Source organism: Netta rufina, assembly GCF_964035555.1.
Source record: "Netta rufina genome assembly, chromosome: Z".
In the NCBI taxonomy this organism is placed as follows: domain Eukaryota; kingdom Metazoa; phylum Chordata; class Aves; order Anseriformes; family Anatidae; genus Netta; species Netta rufina.
The window spans coordinates 35912110-35931884 of record NC_140126.1 but is presented as its reverse complement, the minus strand read 5'-3'; the positions used below and the strand labels follow the sequence as shown (position 1 = coordinate 35931884).

The 19775-nt window shown below is 42.2% G+C and overlaps 1 protein-coding gene across 1 annotated transcript in view; it reads left to right on the top strand.

Annotated features, from left to right (window-relative positions):
* The first annotated feature begins 3476 nt into the window (after nucleotides 1-3476).
* The window catches only part of MAMDC2 (MAM domain containing 2), a 64600-nt gene continuing 48301 nt past the window's right edge, over nucleotides 3477-19775 (top strand). The window contains 2 exon segments of the mRNA XM_084305433.1: nucleotides 3477-3508; nucleotides 3655-3768. Of these exon segments, the coding sequence (XP_084161559.1) occupies nucleotides 3478-3508; nucleotides 3655-3768 (145 nt within the window). The 5' untranslated portion in view covers nucleotide 3477.

Genomic DNA, 19775 nt, shown 5'->3' with positions numbered 1-19775 from the left:
AAAACGTAACGGCATGCAGTGTGTCAGGTTTTGTTTTTCCTGCAGCAGTCGGAAAATGCTTTGGTCATCTCAAGTGAGACATCATCGTTATACAACTTGCAGCTGTAACAGATCAAAAATCTAAAAAGGCTAAAGAAATGTGGTTCTTCCTTCTGCTAAAAATAGGAAAAAAAATAATCTTTGTATATAATACTGTGAAAAATCTTTGACAATTTTTTTTTTTTATTAGTTATATTTCTGAGCAAGTGACCATTTTGCTGTAGTCCTATAGACTTTATTCTGATGAGGAGTCACGTAATTTTTCCAGCCAGCTGGGAAAAGTTGTAAGGTGCTATGTTTTGTCTTGTGGAGTTTGTTCTTTTTTGTTGTTGTTTTTTTTTTTTTTTTTGGATTATAGCCTATAAACTCCTTGCTTTTAAGTTCATGTGTCTGTGGGGCTTGGCTCACACTAAGGTAGAGATGTTAAGGCACAAGAGAAAAAGAGATGACTGAAAAAGCTGGATGCTATACAGGCACCATTTCAACTCTGTAGGAGCTAACTTGCTGCAAAAACTGGCAGCCTTAGGCCTATCTCTACCTGTGCTCATTTTTCAGACAAAAATCTAATTCATGGAAGACAGAAAGCATGGAACCAAAAGGATTTCTTTGTATCTTAACAGGGTCTTTTGTCTAGACTATCAGGAATAAAAATAAACTAAGAAATACAGAATAGGGATTGGGGCAGGTTGAAGCTGTAGTAGAGAGGGAACACCCTGAAAACAAGGAAAAGAGTGCTTAATTATACATGCATGAAGAACAGAGCCTTGAAAATAAAAGAAATAAAGAAAGCTGACATTGTTTCTGAAGTTGTTTGTGAAGCACTTAATTTGTCTAACAAGTTGTGATGTTCTGCACACAGTAAAAAGAATGAATTATGACAATGTTATCTTTTCAAATGGAGAATGCAAAGGAAGACAGAAGACACAACATGTTTATGATGATCTTGTGCCTGATGGGCCACTTTTGGGATTTGTCAAATCCCTGAGAAAAGATCCACTCATGCCTGGAGTCTGATGAAGTCCATACTGCAAGAAACTACCCAAGGAGCCTGAAATGTATAAAAACAAACCTGAAAATACAAAACATGCTAAAAGCAGAGCATAAATTGAGTTAAAATGATCTGAGTCCTGGATCTCATCAAGGCTTCATCCCTTGAAGGAGGAGATGGAATGGGGAACCCTGAAAATAGAGGAATATTTTGTGAACTTTTTCAAGGGGATAATGCAGCTTTCACCAAAGTTCAGAGCAGAGCTGGGGGTGCCCTCTCTTCTTGATTGTTTATACCCCTGCACTTTCCCTGAAATAGGTACTAGAAGTCTCCTTGTTCTGGAAACCACAGGTCAAACAGAAAAAAAAAAATAAAAAAAAAATTAAAGATTACCTGTTCTGCTCAAGACCACTGGTTTTATTAAAAACCCACATGAGATGAGTTAATTTCTGAAGTGGGAAAGTTTTTCTACTACCTGAGAAGAAGCATTCTGGGAGAAGCCTGTGCCAGATATTTTTGACACCAATTTTCATTTCACAGTGTTTCCAGGGAGGCCTGGCACGTGTCCCTGGGAGGAGCAGAGAATATGTTTGGGCATTCAGAGTCTGTTTCTGGACACACCACTTCCACATGCTGCGAGTGGGTTGCTGCTCAAGTGTGAAGTGTTTCACTGGAAATTACAATAACTTCCTGATTTTATTGTGGGTGCTCAGGTCTGAACACACATGGCCTCTGTTTGGGATGCCGGCAGAGAAGCAAGATTGAAGGGTCTGAGAAAGTTTGTATCTTTGACTTCAAGACAAAGCTAAACTAACAACTGTGAATGCTGTGTTACAGAAATACTGTGAATACTGCAAAGTGTACAGGTAAATGTCACAGCAGAAGAACCCAGGGCACTGCCACAGTCCTGGCCCTTACAGGAAAGGAAAGGGGACAAAGAGTTTTTGGAAGGTGTATTGTGCAGGAAATGCTGTGTTACCCAGCTAGCTGAGCAAAAACAAACAACAACAACAACAACAACAAAAAAAAAAAAAAAAAAAAAAACTGAGAGCACCATTGTATGAACAAATGAATGAGGGATGCAGGCACTATTAAATTGTCTGTGGGAAACTGAAGAGATTGCACTAATTAATACCCAGCAAAATCAAAATTAAACTGTGAATGTTTATCCCCAAGGTAGATGCTGCTCCAGTCCTCTTACAATGGAAGGACTGAAAATTAGATGCCTGCTTCTTTCATGCACAAAAAATATTGAGTATCATTATGTTTGTTATGAAATGGGCCATGAACCTTTCTCTGCCATTCCCCAAAGCAAGCAGGCATGCCCTACCCATGAGAGCACAGTCTATTCTTCTGGGTACAAAAGCATGCCTTTAAAACAGAACACATTTGGGAGGGATTATTCAAGAGGTAGACTACATATGTGGGTAATCTGATATTATAAATAATAGTAATAAAAACACCTGTCAGCCAAAACCCTTCTCAGACCAAGCATGAACTGTGTGAGGGCTGGAGCCATTGTGCAAGACATCAGTGTGGTTATAGGGACCTAGTGCCTCTGTCAGTTTATGAGGAAAGGCTCTAGATACCGTATGGGATTCAGGAGTGGTTTTATGATAAGTGTATTAGAGGCTACGTGACAGTTATTTAGGGATGCATTTAGGGATCACCGGGTGCAAGAGATATTTTTACCGGGTTCATGTGCCTTTGCTAGGAGCCTTTTAAAACTGGTGTTGCACGCCGGAATTTGCTAACAATAAGTAAAGTAAAAGCCACGTAACTGAAGCAGCCTGTGCAGGCTGCGCATTTTCCACGAGGGCTGAAGAAAAGCCCCGCGCGCGCGCGCGCGCGTGTGTGTGCGTGTGTGTGTGTGTGTGTGTGCCCAGCGGTGCGGGTCCGGGTGCAGGTGAGAGCCGCGGGGCTGACACCAGAGGGGGGCAATTCGGGGCGGCGGTGAGGAGGAAACTTTTCCCCGACGGGGACAGCCCAGAGGCGGAGGTTGCCGATCCCTGCGCAGCCCGGAGGTCGCAGAGGAGCGGGGTACCAGGGCGGGCGGCCAGCCCCGCGGGGCAGCAGAGGGGCAGGGCGGGCCGGGGCGGCACAGGGGGTGGGAGCCGCTTTGTGCTCCGCAGACGGGTGCGAGGGGGCACCGCACCGAGCAGCATAAATACCCGGCGGCGGAGGACAGCGAGGCACAGCCGGGCTCCGCTCGCAGTGCCCAGCAGCGAGCACGACCCCAAAGACGGAGACCACCCCCCCCCAACCCGACCCGGACCTTGCTCCTACCCAGCGGGTCGCCCCCGGGGGGCTGCGGCGCCCCCATCCCCGACACGACCCGAGCCCCCCCGCCCCGATCCGGGGCTGGGTCCCGCCGCCGCCCCGCTCGTTCCCCGCCCCGCCGCGCTCCCGCCCCGCCGCCGCCGCCAGCCCTGGCTCCCCCGGCGCCGAAGATGCTGCGGCTCTGCCTGCTCGCCGCGCACGGTAAGCGGCGGCCGGGCAGGGGGCTGGGGGGCGCTGCCCACGGTGTGGGGGGGAACGGAGCCCGAGCCCCCCCCCCCCCCCCCACACACACAACCACCCCCCGAGCCGGCCGTGCCGTGACCGGGGCTGGCTTTGTCCCTTTGCAGCTCTGCGGCTGGCCGGGGCCGCCCTGCTGTCGCCCGGGTCGTGCGCCTTTGAGGACAGCGCCTGCGGATACGAGTGGGACTTCGCGCATCTGCCCTGGGCGCTGCACGGCGAAGGTAAGGGCGCCGCCGGCACCCCGGCTCGCTGACCCACCCCTCGGGGCGCTGCAGACCCCCCGCTGACGGTGGCGGAGCAGGGAAGCCCCCCCGGGGAAGCCCCGGGTCCCCGCTCGCCCCCGAGCGCGCTCCCGCTCGCCCCGTGTCGCCGTGCGCCGCCCCGCGCAGGTTCCGCCGCCGCTCTCCGCGGGATGCCTCTGGAACAGCCCTGCCTCGGCTCTCGGTCCCTGCCGGGAACAGGAGGCTTATCAAAGACCAAAAAAACGCGCCCCCAAAAAAACAAAATACAAAACACCGCCACCACCAAACCCCACGCATCTGTCAAATTCCTACTGAGCAGCACTGCTTTTCCCTGGGCGTATGTTGGGCTCTGCTCTACGAATGGGTGTATTTTCAGGGCAGAAGACAACCTGTGTGAAGAGTATCTTCGTAGTATTAAGGCTTTAATCCAGTCTATGGAACCCACAGTTCAACAGGAAACACATGCATTACCATCTCAAGTTGTATTAGACTTTAGTGAGACTGACTGCCATTCAAAGGAACAAAATTCAGTCAATATTCAGAATTTCCTTGCAACTGTAGCCCCTACCTGATAAGTTTTTAGTGTAGGCTCTTATTTTTGATAGAATCAATGTGAGCAGACAAGGCACTAGACAAATATAGACACAAAGTGGTTATAACTGGGCATTGTATTTTTAATTGCTTTTGATTTTATGGCCTTAATGTCATTCATAAAGTGAAAGTTGTTTTCACACAGTAAAAGGAGCTGTAGGTTTCAGATGTTCCTAAGATCCAAAAGGGTCACCAAGAACAATGAAGAGGTGAGTACAGATACAAAAGAGGTCAAGACCCTTCATCATTGCTTATCAGTGCACCATTCAAAGCAGGATGGTCCAGATTGGTCATTTTACCTGCCACTCAGTTTATAATGAGTTTTTTGTTTGTTTGTTTGTTTTGTACCCAGTTCCCACATACGCAAAGCAAGTCACCTTAACTATTAGTCATTAGTGCTTGGGAATGGCCAGAGAGTGCCAACTTAGAACAGGCTGTGAAGATGTCTTGATTTGCCATTAAAATAATTCTTGTCTTCTCATTTACTTAAGGATACATAGGTTTTCCTGCACTTTTGAGGATACTACTGAAAATTTGGTGCCCATCTCTGCTTTCCCTGCTGTTCCTGTTAACTTTATGCTCCTTCAAGCTGCCCGGCTTGGCAGCAGCACCGCTCATGATTAATGGGAAACCACACAGTCGTGGTACTGGTTCAGCTCCACGGGGCTGTGGGATGCTGGGAGCAGTACCTACACAGATGAGTGAGCACAGTGTTGTGCCCATTCATGCCACAGTACTTCAGAAAACAGGGAAATTTTGTCAGAGGTTTGGGTCATCAACTGCTGGCATTTTTTGGCCCGCAGAACCGTACTTTGGTTGTTGTAGTTTGCTTCTTGTGTCTGACCATCAACATACCAGAGGCCAATACCACTGCTAAGCTTCTGTCACTGTAGATCTTGTTTTTCAGAGAGATGAACTGTGATGTGCTGGGCGGACATGTGGTGTACCAGCACTTGTAATTGGTATAGTTCAGTCAGTGTTTCCATTATAAACCCTTTTTCTGTGGTCTGATATTTCATATGTCATTTAATATTTAATATTTAGTATGTCATTCTATGCAAACCTTTGGCACACACAGTATTAGCCTCTTTGGAAATGCGTTCACATAACTCTAAACTCAAATGATGCAGATCTATGTGGCAGGTGTGCAAACCAAGTTTCTTTTTTCCTTAGTAAAACCGTGTTTCTTTTGGTAGCGCCAGCCTCTGGTATTTGCAGGTCAGTGTATGTGCGTGTGGCATTCTGCTGGTACAACAGAGGAAGTTGAGGATAGGAGGGGCAACTTAGCTTTGAATTGTTCCACGTCTCCTTGCATTGCTTCAACATTGTTTTATAATTTTAAAATATGATTTGGAATACAGTTACATGCAGCAAATTTCTTCTGGGGATTATCTGACTTGCAGTGTAAATTCTTTCATCTTATAAATCTCTCAGCATTGTGGTCCCATGCCAAACTGTCAAGATGATGTAAATACAACTAAAATCCTGCCCAGAAATTTCCACTCCATACTTGAAAGCTTTTTGCCTCATTGCCGAGGAAACCAACATCTTGTGAACAGCCAGGTACAGATAGGAAATAGGAGGCTGAATTTTGCTTTTGTTTGCAGCTGTGCATTCCCACTAAAACCAGCAGGTTTCTAAGGTTTTACTGTTTTTTTTTTTTTTTTTTTTTTTTTTTTTTTTTTTTTTTAATAAATATCTCTGGCTTCTCTTTAGTATTCTGGTAGTAATGGGGAAAGAGACCTTTGTTTGTTTAACAGTATAGTTTATATAATTGGAAAGATTTTTTTTTTAATTTATTATTTATTTATTTTTAGATGAAGCTTTGACACCTGTAGTTGACTGAGTTTTAAGGGTCCATTTTCATGTAAGTGCAAAAAGAAAACCAAAACAAAAATGCTCAGTGCTAAAATGGATAGCTCTTCTGCTTTACTCAGAACTGTTGAATTGGGCCCTAACAAAGGGGATGTCTGTAGGATACCAGCTACACAAGAAATGATTAGGACATCTTCCCTTAATATCTGTCCAATGGATATCTTCCCTTAATACCTGTCCCATAAACTCCCGCTTCACTGAAACCCTCTGTAAGCTCATGCTCTCTCATGTGGCTCTGAATTCAGGAAAAGGGCCTTCAAGTCTGATCATCAAGATGCTGTCCTTAGCTGTTAGCTTTTTGAGTCAGTCATCTGCCAACATCTCTGGTGTTCACATTTTAGAATGGTAAAGATTTTTAGCAGACAATCACTGTGCAAAGGAAAATGTAAAAAATTAGAAATAGCTGACGATACAGTTTTCTTGCAAGCTTACCTATGACTGAGAGGCATGCCCAGCTGAGGTCTGGAGCACAGGCTGGGTAAATATAGCACCATGCTTGTGGCATCTTGTTTCCTAATGTGCTAGTTCTGCTTTCAGTGTATGCTGTGGGAAGAATGGGGAAATCCCATGCAAACATGGTGTGCTTCATGAGGGGGTGTTTGTAGGATACCAGCTACACAAGAAGCATGCTGATGTGGCTGCTCTGGAAAAGGGCTGCATCATGTAAAGCATGGAACTGAAACCTGATGAGCAGCAGATGAACATGTGCATGTATGATGGATGGAGCAATAAACTCTGAAGACTTCAAGTCACTTGGTAGTATAGATAAACCAAGATGTCAATGGCCCACTTTAGCTTCTGAGAAGTATGATCCCATTCTAGCATATATATTTCTTCATTCATGAGTCCTCTGAACAGGAAGTTTATGTACCAAAAAACAACCCAGAAAAATAATAACAGTAATAAAGTATAAGACAGTGAAAGAACTCATTGGAGTAAATTAAGTGATGAGAAACTTAGAAAGCAGACCTGCATTCATCACCACTATGCTATTTTAGGACAACTGGAATACCATGCCACTCACCACAAACATCCATGGGTAAATTTAGCCCAAGTTCGTGCCCAGTTATGCTGGGGCATAGAGCTTTGCAGAAGCACAGTGGCCAGCTTCCACAGACACTTCTGTGTCAGCAGTGGATGTGTCAGAATTAGAGATGAGTTGTGAGGGGAAGACATAGTTAATTTTAATGCATCGTGTAAAACTTCATGCAGTAGGATCTCATCACATGATCTTGAGATTTTGTTTAACCAGGTCAGGTAGCATTTCAGAATGGAATATATCCTTTGTAAATGTAATGTTCCTCTTTACCAAGCATGACTACTTTCTTTCATTGTGCTTTAAAACAAAGGAAGATAACATATGTAATAGGCAATAAACCAGAGCAGAGCAGTAAGTAAAGCTGCTCAGCTCCACTTGAAATGGGAGCAGGAAACACAGTCTCCAGCCTGTCCCAATCATTCTGCAGGGCTGGGTTTGGCCTTTTTTACTTTCCTTCCACCTCTGTCCAGCACAGAGCAAGCCATAACCTGACTGTAAGAACATCCTGCTCACAGCAACATTGTAAATAAGTTTCATTAGACACAATAACTATGGCACATTTCTTTTGCGACTCTGGAAAGTCTGTTTACATTTTTGCCAAGAATAGCTGTGCAGTATTTTGTGTGCCTGTGTCTGTGGGTATGTTTTGTTCTCAGTCTTCCCTTATTTTAATGGGGACCATTTTAATAGTGCAAGAATTAATTTGGACTGTCAGCTCAAATTTGCCCTCAGAGAGTTTGTTGTGCTACATCTGTTTGCCTGGATTTAAGCATTAGATAAAAAATGTGTCTATTACCCCTGCAAACTACAGGGAAGAGAGCTTTTTTATCCCAACAAAGTGCTCTGAAAAGCAGGTGATCTTTGTCAAATGTGCCCCTGCACTGCCAGCTGCAGCGGACCTGGAGCTATTTTAGTAGTAGTGTCAGTAGTTTTTGTACAGTTGTCTCCTTATCACCTTTGCTCTTCTGCGGAGTGTTGTCAAACAGCTTTCACTGTTGATGTATAGTGAGCTATGCGGCACTGAGCCACTGAGGCTGTGACTGGTAGTTGATATAGCCATAATTCATCTCTTAGACTCATTGACTACTCTAAATAGACATTGGTGTGTGTGTGTTGCTTTCCTTTCTAAATTCTGGAAGTGTAAATTACTTCAAATCTCACATTTCCATGGACATATTTTTAATAACATGCACTTCAGAGTTTTGGAATAACATTTTCTCCTTCTGCAGTACTCCAAAGGGGGGTCCCATCCCTAAAAGAAAAGTTTTCATTCAGAAAAGTGATGTAATAAATTACAATGTACTTAAAAATTGCCTGGTTTTCTTCTCCATAAATGGTCCCTGCATTTTGCTACACCAGTCCAAGGCTCTGTTTCTGTGGTATACTTTAAATGTCAGGTAATGGTTTACAGTAAGCAGGTAAGCTAGCAACATCTCAAGCAACAGTATGAGGAAAGTGACACTGCCTTTTGGGGCATACTTGTCATTTAGATACACTTTTAAATGGTTTTGAGATAGTAAATAATTTCAAGCAGCAGACCACTCTTCCAGGGCATCAAGTAACACAGGCACGAGAGCAGCAGCGTACAGAATCTCTAATCCAAACACGGCATGCATACCATTTAAATAGCTTGCATTCACAGCTGTGCCATAGGACTTAAAACTGACCTTTACTGACCTAAGCTCTGTTATCCTGAATGCCAGCTCGCTTGGATGCAACACGTGGAGTAATGAAGCAGGTCATCATTAGTGATCCTAATTGTTGTTGCACAGCAAACACAGTTCATGTCTGATAAGTGCTACCTCTTGCTCAGCTACAAACCCACTGGCAGATACAATGGCACATCAGTAGTCTCAGTTTTCTCTACTTCTACCTGCAGTACTTTCCTGTACATGGGACAGTATGAAATTTTAAAGTGTCTCTGTAATATCTCTGCCTTTATGCAACACTCAGATGAGACAAGTGGTCTCACGTGTTCACGATAACCGTAACTGGGAGGAAAGCAGGGTAATTTAGGGAGACTTGCACCAGCTTGTACCTAGCTGCAGCAACACCAGGATGGCATACCTTATGGTAGCTCACTGGCAAGGTTTTCAGCTGGTAAATCCACTCTGCCATGTGAGCTTGTTGTTTTGGGTTCCCATACATGTAGCCTGGATATCTCTTCACTGCATGCTACTTTGCAGAGTGGAGAAGCCCAAAGACCTGGCACATGGTCTGTTTTCCCTTGACCTGATAATTAAAATGTTTGTCTTTATGGCCAAAATAATTTCATTTTGAGTGACAACTTTCCTTCCCAGTCAGTCCTGAGGAAAAAAAAAAAAAAAAAAGGACACTCTCACATACTTCTGGCACACTCAGACTCTTCCATTCTTCTTATTTCTTCTTTACCTCTGGTGCTGTGTTTCCTGTTCATTCCACGTTGACTGCTCAGCTGCTACTCTTCTCTTAACAGCTCTCTCTCTTTCTCCCTTTTTTTTTTTTTTTTTTTCTTTCCAATTTTCTTGCTCAGTCTGTCAACAGCAGATTAATAGTACTATATGTGAGTAGGATTCAGCCTTGTTCCAGCCTCACCCTTGTCTTGCAGACATGAGTGGGACATCTGACATTTTGCTCACCCAGGTATAACTTCCTGTCCCAGGCTTCTGAGTAACAGCATTTATGTTGGACTGTGTCCAAATAATGGTTATTAGTATACTTTTTGCTTGTCTTGTGGAAATAGATGGCCAAGTGTACTTCACATTCATGGAGGTCTTCATCAGCAGCTGGCTGTTCATAAGACTTTTGATAAGTTTTGGCTTTCCATTTTCATGGGAGAACAAACAAATCCTAAGTTGTTATCAGTGAATCACTGCGTGAAAGATGAGTTTCAAAGCATTCCTCCTCCTCCACAGGACAGAAATGTCTTCAGAAGTGTATTTTTGCTTACAGCTGTTAGTGATTCAGCACTCAGAGAATCAACGAACTATTTTGGTGCATTTTACACCAAGCTGTGGAGGACAAGAGAGGGAGGACAGCTGTTAAAAAGATCTTGTTTACTGAATATACCTGCAAATGCTGACAATGGGCTAGACTTTACTTAGCTTGGAAACAACTGAAAATAGGTAAAATGTAACACTAGAAGTTGGAAAAAAAAAAAAAAAAAAAGAAACAGAAAACTGGATGAGGTCAAAAGAATGTTTAGGAGAGGTGATGTAGGCCAAAGCAACTCTGCCAAAAAATAATTGGCATGCAAACCCATAGAAAAACTGATTCCCTCTGAGTATAAAGGTTCGTAATTCGCTACTAGGATGGGACAACTGGTATGGTTCTCTACCATTAGGACAGGACAACTTGTATGGTTCTCTACCACCAATAAAGCAAAATAAACCACGAATATTACAAACTGCATTGCATCTTCACATGTCTGAACAGTGAAGATAGACATGAAAAACTAGTCCCATGACTGTACTGCAGCCACTTCATATGTGACCAGCTTATTCGGACATTACCTGGGCTAGCTTTATGTTATCATGCAAGTTGTGTGTGTCAGTTGCACAACCTGCCCAGACAGACTGGTGTCACAGCACTTCAGCTTGCGTGTGTAGGCAAGGTGACCATACCCAGAGTTTATGCTAAGGGCTGCAGGGTCTGGGCTTGTCTCAGTTGAACATTGGAGGGTGAGGCATGACTTCCTGCCTGAAATCACAGCTGCTGTGGCTGACTGGTGGGGAAGGGCAGAGACCAGTATTAGGAAATTCATCTACCTTTGCGTGTTTTTGTTCTTCATTACTAAGAATATTAGATCTTACTATATTAATAAAACATATTAATAAAATATAATGTCAATGTATTAACACACTGCTTAAATGTAGTATAATATAATGTAATATAATGTTAAAATATTTAAACAATATATTTTCAGACTCTGTAATAAGCTGGATATGAAATAGAAAGACCTGGGGGTCCTGGTGGATGACAGGTTGACCATGAGCCAGCAGTGTGCCCTGGTGTCCAAGAAGGCCAATGGGATCCTGGCATGCATTAAAAGGAGCCTGGCCAGCAGGTCAAGGGAGGTGATCCTCCCCCTCTTCTCTGACCTGGTCAGGCCTCACCTGGAGTACTGTGTCCAGTTCTGGGCTCCCCGGTAAAAAAAAGATAGGGATCTCCTAGAAAGAGTCCAGCGGAGGGCCACAAAGATGATACAGGGCCTGGAGCATCTTCCTTATGAGGAAAGGCTGAGAGACCTAGGTCTGTTCAGCCTGGAAAAAAGAAGAATGAGAAGGGATCTTATCAATGTAGTATCTTAGTATCCTAAGTGTGGGAGACAGAGGGATTTGGCCAGCCTCTTTTCAGTGGTTTGTGGGGACAGGAAAAGGGGTAATGGCCACATAATGGAGCACAGGAACTTCTGCACCAACATGCGAAAGAACTTCTTCACGGTGAGGGTGATGGAGCACTGGGACAGGCTGCCCAGGGAGGCTGTGGAGTCTCCTTCTCTGGAGATATTCAAGGCCCTTCTGGACACCTACCTGGGCAGCCTGCTCTAAGGAACCTACTTTGGCAGGGGGGTTGGATCTGATGATCTCTTGAGGTCCCCTACAGTTCTGTGATTCTGTGAAACTGGATGGATATTGACCTTGTACATACTGTTGAAACTGACAAAATACATACACAAATCTATAAAATCACTTGCCAAAAACAGCTAGAAATGTTTTCAGTTTTCTGAAAAAATGCATGATTTAAACAATTTGAACTAAAGTTTCTTTCTAGCAGTTTTAGGGTGCATGTATGGCATGAGTTTTTATATACAGGCAATCAGTGAAACTGCTGACAGGCAGTATAAACCACTTTGTGGTCATTGAACTTATTACTCTACATAGGTAATTGTCTTGAAAAAGAAAAGGAAAGCCAACCATTTGCCAGTTCATTTTTTGTATGGAAAGGGAAGTATTTTCAGAACTCTCAAATTCCACAATAAATTATGGAGTCAACATGGGTCAAGATCTGTAGTGAGTGAGGAAAAAAGTTTGTACTTGCATGGATGAGTTACCACAGATTTTTCAGAAGCATTTCTACTAGGAACAACAACAACAACAACAAATGTTCATTTTGTGTATGGCTTCGATTCTGTGCAGAACTGTAACAGAATCATCCTGAGAATGTTCTAATAGTCATATATAGAATGCTATTGAGTGGGAAACTTTAAAAATTTGTTGAAAAAAATAAGCCAAACGCAGTGACAATTACTTGTCTTGTGTTCCCCTTCCTTCCTTCCTTCCTTCCTTCCTTCCTGCATCCCCTCTTCCTTCAATCACGCTTGTCTTCCTGCTTGCTTTCCTTTCTACTTTTCTTTTTTTTTTTTCTTTTTTTTTTTTTTTTTTAATAGTTCTGTAGTATTATGTTCTGAGATTTTTCATCCTCAGCCACCATTTGCAAGAGCAGTACAGGCAATGCTATTTGGATGACTGATTAAATTTATCAAACAAGGTCAAACCTTCTGAAGAAGGTTACGTCTGAAGAATATATACTTAAAAAGGGATATTTTCCTTTAATCTTTTTGTTTTTATTGTCTTAATATAACTTTGTAACAGTAGTGTAACAGAAGGCCAGATAAAAGGGCAGTGTAGTCATCTGTGTAACTTCATACAATGCTTTGATTGCTTCGAAGCCTCTGTATTGTTCGAACATATTTTATTACTCTCATTTAAGAGAGTGAGCATCATTTGCCCTGTATCTCCCAATGGTTCCAGTCAGCCAAAGATTCAAGTCTGATTATTATAGCTCTTGTCTGAATGATAATAAAGCCAAAGATTCCTAAAATATTATGTAACAATATAGTGCATGGCACCTTAAAAGTGTTCTTTAATAAACAGGTTATTTCTCCCTACACTATATAGCTGTTCCTGCGACACATTTTCTTTTGGCAGACACGGCTCAAGGTCAGCTTATTAGACAACTCCTGTAATTTGTGTAATTGTGTTGGTGTACTTTGGAAGCTGTTTTAAATAGATGTATTGTCTGATAAAGTGTGAGCTGCATACTACTAACATGTTGTTCTGTTCTGAAAACCTTACAAGTCCTAGTATGAAAAGATCCATGAATCATAGTAATTAGATTTCCATTTGAAATCAAAGACTTTTAGAAAATACAGACTTCCCTGTTTTAAATTAGCAAACTGTTAAAATACTTAAAGAAGATCTATTATGACTGTAGGTGTTTCTTCACATTTGCTAGACCTTAAACGGTATTTCATATTAAAAATTTTGGAAGAGCTTCAGAAAAGGGCAGATTACATCTGTTGTACAGAAACCCATAGTGAGATGTAGTTTTCAATGGAAGTTATTCTCCACCAACTGATTTTCAATTTTTTGCTGTTACATCATAACAATTGACCAAAACTAATTTGAAGGTACAACTGCTGCCTTGTGTAGCACTCAGGTTGGACAAAGGTCAAAGCAAACTTCTGTGTGACAATGGTGTCACAGTGTGAATGATATCACATTCAGTTTTGAAGGAGATGTATTTGTGTTAAAAAGTCATGTCTAGAAGGCCAGGAGGCCAGATAGTCCTCCTACCTGCTCTGTGAATAAGCAGGATATTTCACTGTTTTCTGATAATAACTCTAAAGATCATGTTTTAATACACTGTATCTAAGAACAAAGTTTAGATTAACTATGTAAACAGTTCAATAAAGCTCTAAGTACTTCAAAAAGCTTTTAAGAGCACGTAGTCATGAAGAACACTTACTCATCTCTACATTAGATGTAGAGATGGATAAACTAAATTGTCCAGTGTCACTCTCTGATTCACTAGTAGATCTTGCAATGAGAATGTGCCTCCTTTCATAGGTCCATTTTACAGTTGCTGAGCCATATTTCTTCCAGCCTGGAACATGTAGAGTTTTTTGTTGTTGTTGTTGTTTTTGTTTTGTTTTGTTTTTCCATTTCAGTAGCTATCATGAACATGATTTGAGAAACACACTGAATACGGTTGTTGTCAGCAGGTAGGATTAATACTATTTGGAATAGGGGGCCGTGAAATATGGAAAGGATGTCATTGGGATTTTATGGCTCTCTCTTCACTCCTGAGGCAGATGATGAGGTTTGTGCCTGGCTATGAGAATCCAGGCTAGTCTCATTTTCATATAGATAGCCATAAAACGAAGTCACAACTGAGTTAAAATCTTCATGGGTATTGGGAGCACTGGGAACTCCTTTGGGAACATATTTCAAGGTTTTTGTGCTGTGATAAACTGAACTGCTGTAATTATTTTCCAGTGTGTTGCAGAGGAGTCATCAGTTCTTCTGGGCATAATCTGAGAATAGCAGGGTGGAAGGAAACTGTAGACCCAGGAGCTATAAAGGGAGGAACACAAACTCTTCATTGCATGAGATGGGGATAAGATATATTTGGGAAATAGTGTGGAAAGTCTGAGTGGACAATAGATTTTTTTTCTCTGTTTATGTGGCTATCGTGCCATACCACTAAACCTCACAGGAATCTCCTCCCCTCAGGAGACAGAATGTTCCTGAGCCTGTCAGATTTACATGTAAAACCCATGAGTTCTGCCTTAGTTTTTCCTTTCTTTATGTATGTATTTTTGCAAAAGAATGATAAAGTTTGTGGCATATTTTCTTTGGAAATCAATAATGCTGACTTTCTCGGGGAGGTATAAATAACATTCTGACTTTTCCCTGACTCTGTTTCCTGTTTCACATGTTGGCAGATCTTGGAGGGCACAGCTTTATTGCTATGACTGGGTATAACATCATCCCAGACAGAAAACTTTGGCTAGCATTTGGATTTTTGAGCTGTTGCTGATATGCCTTTTCTGTTTCAGAAATATCTTGGTTCACTTTAATTCATATACATGCTGTAGAGAAAATGCATATGTACAGAGTGGGGTATTAAGGGCTTTATCTAGAAAATCTGAATGGAGGAAAATACAACAGGAAAAAACAGCAGGAAAATCTGCTTCATTTTCCTTTAAAGAAATGTACCCTCTTGAAAGGGAGGGTAGAACTAATCACTGTGTTCTGTATTTAAAACTCTGAGGCAACAGAGATTACTATTATTGTTTTTAGTACTGTTGATATTTGCAAGACTATGTTCTTAGAGGTGTAGTTGCTTTAGGGAAATAGTTGAATCACAATCCTTGGAGGGGTTCAAAAGACATATAGGTGTGGTACTTAGGGACACAGTTTAGTAGTAGACTTGGGAGCACTAGGTTAATGGTTGGACTTGATCTTAGAGCTCTTCTTCCGAACTGAACGATTCTGTAATTCAATAATTCTACATTATGGAGAAGGCCACAAGAGCTGCAGCCAAGGTGTGGGGGATGTAGAAATAGATTTGCCTTGTGGCATGGCTACTCTTCCACTGCATGTGTGCTGCAGGTGAACAACAGAAATGGCCAAAGGAATACTTCACAGTTTTTTTCAAAGTGGAGAAAAATTATTTCTCTCCTGGTGTACTAATGAACTTTAGTTGTAATCAGTTTAGAAATACAAAGTTCTGGCTTCTTTTGATGATGAATTAACTAGAAACTTAGCTGTTGAGGCTGTGGCATTCTATGCAATGAGAAACTGAAGAACAGGGAAAGGGGGCTTCCAGTCTTCATTTGATACATTTTGAATACTTTTAGCACCTACTGCATATTTTTGCACCAGGAAGTTCTGTGGTTTTTAGTTTGTTTGTTTTGTTGCTGTTGTTGTTTGACTTTAAGTATCTTCACAGTTCTTCACAGAGGATTTCTTCACAGAGAAGCTGATGAAGTATGGGTTGGGTGAGCAGACGGTAAGGTGGATTGAAAACTGGCTGAATGGCCAAGCCCAGAGGCTGGTAGTCAGTGGCACAAAGTCCACTTGGGGGCCAGTAACTGGAGCTACACCTGAGGGGTCAATACTGGGACTGCCTTAGTTAGCTTCATTAATGATCTGGATGATGAGGTAGAGTGCACCCTGAACAAGTGTGCTGATGACATAAAACTGGGAGGAGTGGATGATACATGAGAGGGTTTTGATACCTTCCACAGGGACTTTTACAGTCTGGAGAGATGGGCTGACAAGAATCTCATGAGGTTCCATAAGGGGAACTTCATGCACATGGGGAGGAACAACTCCATGCACCAGTACATGTCACTACTGACAAGCTGGAAGACAGCTTTGCAGAAAAGGGGCTGGTGTTCCTGCTGTATTATACCAAGTTGACCATGAGCCAGCAGTGTGTCCTTGTGGCAAAAAAAAAAAAAAAAAAAAAAAAAAAAAGCCAATGTTATTTTGGGCAGCATTAGGAGGAATGCTACCAGGATGTTGAGGGAAATGATCTCCTCAGCACTGGTGAGGCCTTGGCTGAAGTACTGCACCCAGTTCTGGGCTCCCTACCACAAGAAAGACATAGACACACTGAAGAGACTCCAGTGATGGGCTACAGAGTTCATGAGTGTACTGGAGCACCTCTCATGTGAGGAAAGGCTGAGAGATATGGGACTGTTCAGCCTGGAAAGGTGAAGGCTCAGGGCAGAATTTTTTAGTGTATAGAAATACATGAAGGGAGAATGCCTAGAAGACAGAGCAAGGTACTTTCTAGTGGTGCCCATGGACAGCACACAATGGGCATAAGCTGAAACATGAGCTTTCGTATGAACACCAGGAAAGACTTTACTATGCAGGTGACTGAGAACTTGAACAGATTTCCCAGAGAGACTGGTTTTTACCTCCTTGGAGATCTTCAAAAGCTACCTGGACATGGTCCTGGGCAACAGAGATTCCTCCCAGCCTTTATCATTATGTGACTCTGTGGTATTTTCACTTTTTCAAGTGAAAGATAAGAAAAGCCCTTCTGTAGTCATGTTTTGAGTGAAGAGGTCTCCACACACATCAGGGAATGTGTGAATTTCTGGTATTTAAAGGTAAGAACTAAACACAGTATATGTACATGTGTATAAACTCTGCACCCTCATTTGAGAGAGAATAAAAGTTCTTTGCAGGTACCCTGTTAGATAAGAGATCTCTCAATTGTTACTAACAGGATGTGGAGAGTTTTTTTCCTTATTGGTATTTTTCAGGATTGATTATCATGTAGCTGAGTTTTTCTAATGCACGACCGAAAGATATCATGGGAAACAGATAAGCTAAATGCAGCATTCTGCTGCATTTTGCAGAATGGTCTGTCCAACATTTCCAACTTTTTAATAATTTCCATTTGAAGACTTCTTGGTCTTTGTTGCGTGCTGTTATAGAAATAGTTGTTATGCTGAGGAAGGTTTAGCAAAATACTTCTGTTGCATATCATCAGTCTTTGTAGATCTTTCTGCAAATGAATCTCCTTGACTGAAAGTGCAATCTCATAGCTGTTTAGTCAAAGTGAGCTGAGTTCATTTAAGGACACACGACAGAAAAAATCAGAATTCAGACCATATGACTGAGAGCATAGTCCAAACGCTTAAACTCTGACAGGCTTGGTGCTGTGACTATGACCCTGGACATTAATTGGTGTCTATGTTTAGTGGATGCAGCAGGGAGACAGATGAATGGGTGGGTAGGAGCTATGGGTTGCTCCCAGCAGATAAGCAAGTGACGAAGCAGATGTAGCTGTCTGTGCTGTCTGTCTTGCATCTGTTCTGGAAATAGAGGTCTTTATTCTCCATGGCCATCTATCGCCAAGCTAATTTGCATTATCAGTATTTATTTATTATCATTATTTATCACTGTTGTCTGGTTTTAGCGAGTCTGTTCTTTTCTCTTTCCCCCACATGCCAGATGCCAAGCATACAGAGAGTATATTTCCTGCCTTAAACGTGTACACACTTCTGTCAAGCAGTCACAAACATTTTTAAGTGGGGACTCAAAAAAGAAGACCAGAGGGGCTTAAAGACAAAAGCCTCAAGCCGTGCTTCACTAACTTAGTGTTCTAAAGACTGAGACATCCATCTCATCCAAGGAAAACCGTAGCTGATTGCCCAGATGTCAGGTGGTAGGCAGTCTTATTCTGCATGATTACAGCTGAAAAACAGTGGAAATTTGTACCAGAGCTGGGATAATGCTATTGTTTTTATCTCTTGCCTCTACTTAACACTAAGTGTCATTGGACAACCCACCTGGAGTACTGCGTTCAGCTCTGAGGCCCCAGTGTAAGAAAGACACAGACTTGCTGGAGTGGGTGCAGTAAAGGGACATGAGGATGATCAAGGGGCTGGAGCATCTCTCCTATGAACACAGGCTGAGAGAGCTGGGCTTGTTCAGCCCGGAGAAGAGAAGGCCCCAGGGATAATGAAGAGATTCTTTACTGTGAGGGTGGTGAGTCACTGGAACAGGTTGCCCAGAGAAGCTGTGGATGCCCCATCCCTGGAGATGTTCAAGGCCAGGCTGGATGGGGCTTTGGGCAACCTGGTCTTGTGAGAGGTGTCCCTGCCCACGGGACGGGGATTGGAACTGTGTGGTCTTTAAAGTCCCTTCCTACCCAAACTGTTCTATGACTCTATGACTCTATGATTTTCTATTCTAGAGCCCTGTGATTTCATGCCCTCCTTAAGAGTTCAGTGGAGAAGTTATTCAAAGCAGGCAGCAAGAAAATGTGGAGCTTTTAGTACTGCTCAGGCTTTGGGCCATGGCTTGAGCAACAGTGTAATTCTATTGCTGTGAACAAATTTGAGCCCACCCAGTAAGCAGAAGATCTATGGTTACAGTCTTCCTAAGTGTAAAACTCATCTCTGGTTGTTTAAATTCCTAAGTCTTCATAAGGGGAGGAAAAGGCTGCCTTGAGTGTAAGTGTGCATAAAGATACACAAATGCAAACTGGGAATACAAGCATCTAGGTTCACAGATTTTTAAAGCATACTTAACACAGCAACAAAAAATATATTCAAGAAAAAAAACAGTTCACTTGATCTTTATCCACTAGAGATATGCCTTGGAGACAAGAAAAGGCCCAGGGCATATACAATGATAAACTCTGTCAGTGTGAGGAATAATGTCTATTTACAGGTCTGTGCCAGTTTACTGGCTTACATCTGAATGTGCAGTTGCATATTCATCATCACAGTACTTACTGTTAGAAATCCAGTTATTAATGTCTTCATATGCATCCTTGAAAACTTGTAAATAACTGTATGAACACTTCATTTTAAGTTGTTGCTTTAGTATTTCAAGTAGGATGACTTGTAACATACAAAATATGCATACATATAGCTACAGTGAGGCAATGCTGATGTAAGCTTTGCTTTGTATAAGATTAGTTGATGTTTAGTAACATACAGCAGGAGTTTAAATGCACAAATCTTAACTAGATCCTATTTAGTCATTGCTTTGAATTTTAATTCTTGTGAGGCCTTTTGCAGAGGGATTTCTTTCCTAGCCAAGAATATTCTTGTGTACTTAAGTGGAAACATGAGAGGATTTATATCAATACCAGATTGTTCTCTAAATATAGCCACTTCTACTGCTTATTTTAAACTAAGTGTCAAACTGGAGAGTTATTAGGGCAGTAACTGTAGTTTGTT